The sequence below is a fragment of the Melozone crissalis genome, unplaced genomic scaffold (genome assembly GCF_028551555.1).
Source record: "Melozone crissalis strain CALT ecotype California unplaced genomic scaffold, PUWL_Pcris_2 ptg000045l_1, whole genome shotgun sequence".
Taxonomy (NCBI): domain Eukaryota; kingdom Metazoa; phylum Chordata; class Aves; order Passeriformes; family Passerellidae; genus Melozone; species Melozone crissalis.
The window spans coordinates 4,114,508-4,125,428 of record NW_026535823.1 but is presented as its reverse complement, the minus strand read 5'-3'; the positions used below and the strand labels follow the sequence as shown (position 1 = coordinate 4,125,428).

Here is a 10,921-nt window from a genome sequence, read left to right as displayed (position 1 = left end):
GGACTCAGAACAAAGGAAATTATCTAGAAAGGTACAACACTGGAAATCTGTTTGTGTAGTTCAAGTTTTCTGCCATGTTTCTTAGAAACTGTGTAAGAATTAGTTAATAGTGGAGAAAACAATCTAAAAAATACTGCCTAATTTTGGCAATGCTGTTCTTCCATCTACCTCCAGTGCGTGAAGCCCTGAACAAGAGGCCAGCCCAGAGAGAAGGCTGAAAACTGCTATGAAATACCATGGCTAATTTTAGACTCATTTCCAGTCATGCAGCTTGGAACACAGGGAGTAACAGTGCTTATAAAAGTACTTGCACACTTTGGAAAGATAACACAGGGTTTCAAAACAATTTTTATTTCAAAGGTATTTTTGAAGTATAAGACTAAGAGTTTGTCAGATTCCCCAAACAATCCCATGCCTTTGAAGATCACCTTCCCAGCACAGACCTCATTTTTATGGAATTACTAGTGACTGGTTTTGTAGGCTCAGCCCCTGATGAAAGTCAACTTTCTGTTTAACCCATAAAGGAGAGAGGAAGAAGGAGACAAACAAATCTGCAAATCAACAGGCATTAACAAAAGAAAAAGGATGAGGTAGAGGTAACTTTTCTTTTAAAAAGTGAAAATTTGAATTGCTGCCTTGGTAGCTGTGGCAGAGGGGGCATTATCATCCCTTTTTCTGTCTGTTACAGTGGGCATGCACAGCTGAAGAACAGCTTCAGCCTGAATTCTGTTTGCAGGTTGTTTCAAAGCATGACACAAAACAATCACCACACTGGGAGTGCAGCATGAAGGGGTCCTGGCCTGACTCTGCTTAGGTCCAGCTTAAAGCCCAGAAACCAGCAGGACAGGATGGATTTGTGTTTCCAGATAGAACAGCTGGGGTAAAGGCTCTGCTCTGGGTTCTGAACCAAGGTACAATGTTTCTTGCTCTTGCTGGCCCTCAGGATAGATGTGGCTGTATTCTCTCAGCCCACAGAGCTCTGTTTAAACACTAGGGTAAGTAAAGATATTCTCTTGGGTAGTTTCTAATTTTAAGTGTTTTCAAGCATTTTAAATGGACTGTAAATGTCTGAAGCTCCAGGGGAGTGAATCTGTGCCATCTTTCCATTATTGAAGTGGTGACCAGGACTGGACTTTGATCCAAGCTATGTGTCAGGGCAGTGCCAGGAGATGCTGGGGCTCAGTGCTGTTCTGAGAGGGAAACAGTCCATGTTAAACACGCTGCACATGGAGCACTCTTCTTAAGTGCCTTGTAAAACCCACAAAACATCTCTTAGAAACACATTCACCACTGCTGACCACACAGGTTTTTCTATTTAATAGAAATTAAATTAGTAGCTTAATATACACAATGTGACACTTTCCAGTCCGGCAGTTTCCAATTCCCGCTTTCAAGTCGCAGTCACTGTACAAAAATAACAACAACAACAAAAGCAACCCAAGACTAACCACGGTCACAAACACACGGAGCCAGGAAGGCTAAGTGGAGCTACACATGCCAAAGGATACAGGTGCTGGAGGCTGGGGTGCAGCCATGCAGGAGCAGCAGTGCCTGGCCCTCACCGTGCCCCGTAGCCGTACAGGAAGGGCTCCTCTGGCCGGTAGCCGTAGGCGGTCGCGGGGCGCCCGGGACCCCCCGTGCTCGGGGCAAAGCCATCCACTGCAAGGCTGCAGAAATGAGAGAGAGAGAGAGAAACTGCACAGCTCTGTGTGCCGTGGGAGGAACAGCAGTGCTGCTAGCTGCAGGTGCTGCTGGTGCCTATTTGGGCTTGCCTAAAATAGAGGTCACACAAAATAAACAGCAGTTCTATTTATTGAAGGGCTTTCAGGTGCATTTAAGGCACACAAAGTCCCCCAGAGGCTACACCCAAAAATGGACCACGGATCACAGATTTTCACACTTTTATAAGTTTAATTCCCAATACGGAAATGGACCAATCTGCCAATTACAGCTTCAGCTAAGGAAGTCATTTACCCCAAGTTTGCTCCCCACAACTCACTTTTGTTTCCATTTCTTGTGGCCTGAGGCAGTGAGGCATCCTTGATTGCCAGGCCTGGAGAGGAATTGTGTCTGACCAAAATGTGAAGCCAGTAGCTAGCACTGTATATGGAGATAGAGCTATACACTAAAGAACTGCAGGATTGCAAATATATGAAAAATACACAAGCCAAAATCCTAAGGCATGATGGTTTTGTGAGGAAACTTTGCCAGCTGCGTTCCCCTTCTGGACACCACTTCTCTGGTGGAAATGAAATGCTGTGGAGACATCAGTGCAACTCTAATCAGGGAAAGGCTTTCAGGTCCAAGAGGAATCCCAGGAGAGACCAAAGTCTTCTCTTCCCTCCTTTCACAGCTTTACTGGCCAAGCACTTTCTTCCATGACTCAGTGTCTCCCTGTGTACATTACAGTTACCATGTCCTTCAGGCTCAGGCAAAACCTGCTGTAACCCTGCCCTGCACACACATCTGAGGAGTCTCTTTCCCTGCCTTCAGTCCATTTCTGAGGTGCATGGAGAACACCAGCTAAAAGAAAGAATATGTGGTGAAAGATGGTGCTTCTGGTGGGATACAAGAGTGGCAGCAAAATGGCAGAAGGAATTAAACACATACTGAAAAGCTATGTACTAATGAGACAGAGTAATTATTTTTTCATGTAAAACAGCATTTTTTACACCTAAAAAGTCCCACAACAATGAGTTAGATACTAAAACACAAGAACTGCATAGGGAAAAGTGGCACATATTTCATGCTCAACAATAATTCATGCAGGAGGTAGAGTCAAAATGAGCATTGCCTAAGACACTGGACTGCTGCCTACTCATAGCTATGTCACTTCTTAGCTTCCCCTTCAGTAGGGGACAAATGGAAAAGGATCCTGATTTATTGTCTGACTAAAGATGCATTGAAAGGAGCCGAACTTCCCCTCTGAAGACTGTCAAAACACAAAGAAGCAAAGTGCTTTAGGAGTGGGGAAAAGCTGAACCTCATTACTGCCAATTATCCATATGGAACATGGGTTATGCAAGAGGCAAGGCTGGGAAAGAAGGACCCCTGCAGAAGATGTACAATGGGTGGGCCCCAGGCCCTGGCTCTGCAAGAAGCTGGCACAGCTCAATTGGTTGGGCTGAAAGGGCTCAGCTGCATGGGGGGGACCACGTCCATCTCTGTCCTCACAAAGGCACTTTCCTTGGATTGTGTCTCAGTGAGGCCCTAGAAAAGGATCCCTAGTGTCTGTTTCTCAGAAAACCAGAGATATCCTGGTATCTCATGGTATATCCTGATAATCAGGTGAAGGTGGAAGGTCTGAGGCTGAGATTTGTCCTCTGAGATAGAAGAGACACAATCAACAGCCAAGCTACAGAAAAAAAATAAATCACTGTTTTACTTGAAGTATCTTGAGAAATGCTGTGAGCTGAAAGTGCTTTTCATTTCCAGTGTATCTGAACTGGCAGCACCCATCTCCTCACCCCTGCACAGAGCCCTCAGCCCCACCCTGCAGGCTGAGCAGCCCTTCAGCACAGCAGAGAGCAGCAGAGTGGCCCTGGTGGATCCTGCAGTGGTGCACAGCTCTGTGAATGCATTCCTCTCACCACCCATTCCTGCCTGTACCCACTCCAAAGCCCTCTTACCCTTTTCCAAGCCCATTAGGAAATGAGCTGGTGACCTCTGAGGCACCTTCCCCAGATGCCTCCTTTGTACCTGGCAAACAACAGCTTTCTCATTATCAGCCCTGAAGCTTTGAAAGACTCCTGAAAGAAGGGATTAAGAGAAATCCTGTTACTTTGTGTTTCTCTCTCATCTCCAGAAACCCCAAACCCAGCAGTCACCTCAGCCAGCCCCTGCCTCTCCTGTGTCACTGCTTTCAGTGTGCAAAGGCACTGACAGACAGACAGACAGACCTCACCCAGGATGCCCTGGGCTGCAGAGTCTCCATATCAGGCCCAAAACTCTTGTGAACAACCCAACCAGGACAAGCATGAAGCTGACCAGTTTGTTTGGCACTTCAGAAAACAAACCATTTAACAAACTTCTATAAACCAATGCCAATCCTTCAGGGTTACTGTCAGTGCCACGAGTTAACAATGTCCTAAAAGGAGGCATAGTGGGAATTGGGACTGCAGGCTCTGGTTCTGCTGTGCTCCTACAAATTCCCAGTGACACCAGAGATGTTACACTGCAGAGAAGCAGGACCCTTTAAGGCTACCTTTAAACTTAGGAATTTCATTGTTTGATCCTTAAAACATCTACAGCTGATTTGTAACGAAGAGCGATTTAAACAGAAAATGCTTTTCTGGGTTTGTCTTTCCATGATGTTTTCTGTGAGTGTAACAAGGTTAGTTGTGGGTAAGTTTTATTACAAGTGTGGTAGAATAGGGCCTATTTGCATTCCTGCAAAGCTCATTGTGGAATGATGTTCAGGTGAGTGAGGAGGCTGTGGCTGCCCAGGGCTCGCAGCAGCCATACCCAGGCTCACAGCAGTGCCACCCTCAGGTTTCCTGTGGCAAAGGGACACATCAAAAACAGGAGCCTGGAACCTGTCCCGAGCTCCTTTGAACCCCAAGCTGAACCACCACGGGCTTTGGGGTGAGGTGCAATAACGCCCTGAGCCACGCGGTGGCAATGGGCCTCCATCCCTGCAGGCCACTTCCAGCTCGGTAATCCCCACTCAAAGAGCTTCTAAATGTATTTAACCTGATAACGAGAGCAGGGAAAATATGGTTTCAATCACATTCTCAACAAATCAGGTTTTTAATTTTTTTTTTATAAATGTGTAAGTAATTAGGTAAAGATCCCTAGAGTTTAAACTTTGAGGAGTATCAGTTATTTCCAAATGGTTCAGACATATGTTAGTGTCCTGAAGAAAACTGGAAGAGATGGATCAGCTGATAACTGCTTTGGACAGTCAAAAAAAAACCCTCAAAAAAAACCCAAAAACAACCACAGAAAAATCACATTAAAACACCTTGATCAAATCACTACTCCCTCCTATCGAAATATTTCCTTGAAGTAAATGAAGTCTTGACCATGCTTGAAAAGCACTGGCTTCATTTTGCACATTAGTGCTCCTGAAGCACAGCAGCTTTGCCTGCTGGATTGTTTGCACTGGCAGCCCGCAGCAGGGAGCTGTGGGAGCTGAAGGGAAGGGTCCTGAGCCCAGGAGGTGACACAGGGTGGGACAAGCACAGAGCCAACACGGGCCTGGAGAGAGAGCCTGGCTCACTCCCGAGGCTGCCAGGCCAAGGGCACGACCCACCGAGGTGAGGATGGATTTAAAAACAAGTCCTGATGAATCCCTGCCCCTTCTGCCAACAACAGCAGAAGGGGAGAGCCAGCAGAGATGGCAGCTCCGTGGCTGTAAACACTTGCTGGCCTGAGATCATGATCTGTGCCATGTGTGCTCAGATTTATATCAGCAATCAACCTCAAGACTTGCTCCTAGGAAAAACATTGTTGGTTTATGCTACAGCATCTACCAGGAAATTCAGTGCAAGAACCAAGCCTGTCTCTCATAATAATGATACCTTGACTCAGTCCTCACAGGGATGATTATTCTTGCTGGGAGTTTATGCAGAAGAGGAAAATCACCAAGAAAGGGACACATAATTGTCCATTGGGGCAACAATATTCATGCCTGAGTTGGTATTTATCCTCCCAGTGCTCACTGCTATGTATCTGGGCAGGCAGAAGTGCATGCAGCCCTGCAGCTGTGGGGTGATTTGGATGCCAGAGCAGCAGAGCAGGCTCAGGCTGCAGACACTGCAGGCAGCCCTGGCTCTCAGCACAGCCCTGCTCTTGTGCAGAGCTCAGCCCCACGCCTGGGGCTCACAGAGTTAAACAGTGAACAGCCCAGCTAATTACTGTGTACTGCTAACCTCAGTTGCTGGTTCATTTTGAGATCCTTTAAAATATGAACTGTGTATTTTACCCCTATGCACTCTCTTAATGATTTGTTTTTTTTAGACTGAAATCACTTCCAGCCATCAGTTATACTCGAGGTCTCTACACATGCACTTCTCCAAGCACAAATATTTCTTTTTCCTATTGGTCTGCCAGCCCCTGTCAGAGCAAATTTCACTTTAAACTAAATGCTGTGATACTTAAAACCTCTTGGATTACTCAGGCTGCTAGTGTGATCTATGACCTTCCCCAAATGACAGCTGAACTTTCCAATTTGCTTGTACTGCTAGGGAACTGAGGAACACATGCTGAAGAGGAAAACGTTCCTGATGTGCATGAGTGAGGAGAGATTTCTGAACAGCTCTGCTTATTGATGCTTCAGAGCATCCAAATTCACATACCCATGTAGGATCTTAGGTGCCCTGACAGAATTCAAGGTGTAAAGAGCAGTTGTGTCCAGTGTCCCAGCAGGAAACGGCAGCCAGCATCCTGCTGCATCCACAGAACCCTCCTGAACTAGGCAGAATTCATGGATGTGTGGAAGGCTCAGCAGGCTCCCACAGGGAGCACTCCATGGGGTTTCCTTCCAAGTGTCTGTGCTCCTCCCCAGGGCAGGGTATCAGGAGAGCTGGGTAATTAACAGCTGGGTAATTAACACCAGGGTGCAGAGTGACCGTGGCACTGCACACCCCCACCCTGTCCACACCAGTGCTCACACTGGGAGCAGTGCTGCTGCTGACAGGAGCTCAAACCACAGCCTAATTCCCAGGTACTAATTCCTCAGAAAGAAAAGTCCAGCATCACTGGGGAGATTCTTGGGCAAAACTAAACACCTGAAATCCAGCTGAAAGCCCCCAGTAGGATCCATGGATTTGGAGTGGTCCCAGCAGGAAGCACTGCCCGGGAAGCAGGTCTGAAGCAGTTTGGCACACACTGTACCAGACTGTCACTGCCTGTGTGACAGTGGCTCTGGAAAAGCCTTTGAGGGTGAAATATCAGTTTAGGAGCTCACACTTTAGGGACAAAATTTCATTTGTTTCTGCCCAAAATTAAGGCATCCTGGAATCACTGCTCCCTGAAAATGAACTGCAAGCTAAACACAGAGTGCTTCCACCAGAGCCAAGATTTCATCCCTAATTTTTTCATTCTAAACTACTTCTAAAACCCTGTCAAATCCTCCCTCCTTACTCTGCATCAACAAGCCCTCATGTCTCAGAGGCTCTCAGCTACTCAGTGGGGATACAAGATATATAAGCTGATTAAAAATAAAGCCTATTTTTTTTAAATCTATAGATTTTTAATTATGTAGATGCTCAGACCAGCCAAACACTACCTGCAACTCTCAGCTCATCAGCAGCCCTACCAATAATCCCAGTGAAGGACTCGCCCCCAAAGCTCTCCAATGCTCCAGTGAGCTGCCAGGAGGTTTCCATGCAGGTGTAAAGAGGCAGCCTCTGCTGACACATGTGGCACCTCTGATCACACCTGCAGCTCTCCAAAACTCCTCTTGAGGATCAGAGAAAGGGGTTAGAACCAGAGGAGTTCTGAGCATCTTTCAGAAGCCTGGTATCAGTACAGTTCACAGCAGTCCCACTGTTTCCTCTGTACCTTCTCCATCTATACCCTGGCTATTACTGTTCCTAAAAATCACTCTTCACTCCCAAGCCATCCCCACCTCAGAATTTCAGCTGCACATCACTGAAATTCTACATTTTCTGTTCCAGGAGCCCACTCATGTGTGACAGCACAGTTCCCATCCCATTCCCTTACAAACTCTGATGCCATGAACCCCTGGATTGCACAATGCTGGACTGATCCCTGTGTGTAGCAGACAAAACAAATCATGTTCTGATGAGCACTGGGGCTGTGCTTCCCCTCAGGAGGTGCCAGAGCCATGGGAGTGGCACAGCAGTCTCTAATCTCCAGACAAGCACAGCATTATAACCTGCACAAATGAGATGCAGCTCACAGATCAGAACTCTTGCCAACAAAACACAAGTTTGCCAGCAGCAAAGGCTGTATTTTTCCCCTCATCTCAGTGTTTTTGTTTGTTCCTGAAGTGTTGATGAGAGCTGGTGTGAGACAAGGACTGCAGTGCAGGGCAGTGTAATCACAAAGGGGATGCTCAGCCCCATCAGCAGAATGGTTGGTGAATGCTGCAGCTCCCTCCCTCCCTCTCTCCTGAGGTTTCCTCTGCACAGAGAGGCAGGGGAGCTGAGGCACCCAGCCCTGACCCAGTGCACAAGCAGGGATTAAGGCACTGCGTGCAGGTTTTGAATCCCCCAGAACACACACAGACTCCAGTTTCTAAAGCTGCCTGCAGGTCTGACACATTCAGCCAACCCTCTGCAGGTACCAAGGAACCTGCACAGGTGAGCCAAGGCTCAGAGCTCCTGAAGGCATGGACTCTGTGGCCTTTCTGCTGACAGTCCCTGGCAGCTGAGTGCTGGGTGGGACCCCATTCTCCCAACAGCAGTCATGGCAGGTGAAGGGCATCACAAAGGGACACAGGCCTGTTCCTTCTGCCCTTGCTTTAAATCCAGGGATTGAGATGATGATCCCATTTCCTCCTACAAGCCAGTTACCTCTGGTTTGCCTTCACTGACTATAAATTTTCTGTCCTTCAGAGCAAGAGCACAGACCATGGGTTATGGAGAAACTCCATACAACTGAGAAGCCTGAGGAAAAAACAATGTTTCTTTATATAATGTCTTGTAACTGTAGATTGCCCCACTGCTGGTAATGACGTTAAACTATAAACCACAAATCTCCTAAATTCTGCCTCTCATGACCCCAAGATGTTCTCCCCTATCTGTGAAGCTTTTTGTTTTCATGCTTTTTATTCTTCAAGCTCAAATGGGAGGGGAGTTTTGTGGCAGTGTCTGTGACTGTGCCCACTGCATCAATCACCCAAGTCCTTCCCTACATTAGCATTAATATCCCTTAAACAGTAATATTGTACCTGCTCACAAGACAGAAAATATCCAAATGAACCTGTGCAATAATACTTTAGCTCCCTCATGCATCATAACACAGCTTTTATGGATATGCTCATGTCTCTCCTTCCATGTGATCCAGCTTTCTTCAGTCTGCTTAATGACTTCAAGTTTCCAATTGCTTCTGGACTTGTTGCCCAGTTGTATCTCAGCACAATACTGCTGTTTCTGCCATTTAATTACAAACAAATGGAAAGCTGACAATGGTGGAGAAATGAGCACTGTGTCTTCTGTGTCAGGCTCCAGCTATGCACCAAGCAATAACCACGCCAAAATTCACTGGGGGGAGGCAGCATTAAAAAAAATTATTTCCCAAATGAATAGTAAGAAAGCACTGAACCAAAACCAAATGACCTTGCTTAGCCAAATTCAGTGTGAGCCTTGCTTGAAAGCTGTAGCTGCTGCCATCCCTGCTCTGCAAACACAGCCTGGGATTTGGCCTCAGTTTCTTGCTCTGTCAGTTACCTGCTGTGTGATCCTGGACAAGCTGCTCCTTTTCTCCATGACCTCAGTTTCCCACTGGAGTATTGGAAGAGAAAACACCCCAGACATTAAAGACAGCCAAATGACAAACTACAGTAATGAGAAGACTCAAATTAGACTGACATAGACAGAAAAGGCTTTAGTAAAAAAGATCATTTGTGCTCTGCTAGAAAGGCAACCAATCCCCAGCAGAGCCAGGGGGCAGAACGGCAGCTCAAAGGCTGCAGTTGTGTCCTGCAGCCAGGTTGTTCCTGTGAAGGGCATCAGGAGAGCTCCTGCAGCAATCCTGCAGCCAGGCTCACAGCTCTGCCACACAGACAGGGAGTTGCTCAGCCATTCTCTACAGGATTTCTTAAAAGGTCAAGTGCACAGACAGAGCTGGAACGGAAATCAAGAGCTCTGGCTTTCCATTCTAAGCCTGACAGAAACATCTCCTGTCCTCTTGGCTCAACAACTGTCCAAACCCACTGATTAGATACATCCATTTCTTAAGAATTAATTAAGAACTAAAACAAATAAAAAAGCCCCAAGGAACAGGCAGTAAAAAGCAAGATGTCCTTTCCTCCCCCTCTCTGCCTGCACAGTCCAAAGTGTCAACTCCATAAGCTGAAGAGAATATTGCCTTAATCTGAACTAGGGATAGGCCTGGCTTGGGGAGCTTTCACACCTCTCTTTCAATTGTCTCCAGCAAGCTCAGTGCCAGGCTGGGGACAGAAAGCTTCAGGAAAATGCCTGAGCAGAATAAGATGAAGTTTCACAAAGACGACTGGTGTTACTGCCCACATCAGGATCTGCTCCAGCTTCCATCAGCCTTCCCATTTCCACACATGAACTGTTCCTTGCTTCCTTGCAGAGCAGCTCACTGAAAATGTACTCAGAGACAAGCAGCTGAAGCAAAAATGCAGCTTTTTGGTGGAGAATTTTCCCTTTAAATGTTTATACAAACTCCTCGAGCCCAAGCACAGCCACTCAGTTCTGTCCATGAACACAAATGGTGACAAAAGTCCCCTGCTGTGCACCAAAGCAAGGCCACAGGGCACTGGTGACACCGAGCTGTCTGCAGGGCAGCCCAGTGGGGATGAGGATCCAGATGCTGGAGGGAAGGAGGGAGGGAGAGTCAAGAAATCTGTTCTGCTCTGCCTTCCAGCTGCAGCCAATAAAAGCTTTCAAAGCCTTTCTGAAAGTGAACATTGCTGGGGGATTTGCAGCGCTCGCTCCAGCACACACAGCAAATGCAGTTGCAGTGTTACTACTGATGAAGAAACTTTAAATATTATTTTACCACCACAGATGATTGTCCTGATTTCAAGCACTTTGATATATCAGCACAGGGCACTAGTGAAATCTTGTTGAGGTCTATCCCAATCAGCAAAGATTTTAGTGAAAATCAAGAAGAAAATAAATCTCAATGTCTCTCACTAATTTTTTTTTCTTAGGAATAACATTGGATATATCAGGAAACAAGGCAGATACAAATACAAGGAATGTGTTCTTGGAGATCTATATCTTGGAGTAGCATTATTATATAAAAAACTCAACTTAAA

The 10,921-nt window shown here is 46.5% G+C and overlaps 1 protein-coding gene across 1 annotated transcript in view; it reads right to left on the bottom strand.

Moving 5' to 3' along the window:
• Window positions 1-1,294: 1,294 nt before the first annotated feature.
• Window positions 1,295-10,921, bottom strand: part of KIFAP3 (kinesin associated protein 3) — a 65,906-nt gene continuing 56,279 nt past the window's right edge. Inside the window, exon 20 of the mRNA XM_054285884.1 lies at window positions 1,295-1,667. Within this exon, the coding sequence (XP_054141859.1) occupies window positions 1,559-1,667 (109 nt within the window). The 3' untranslated portion in view covers window positions 1,295-1,558. The remainder of the gene's footprint in view (window positions 1,668-10,921) is intronic.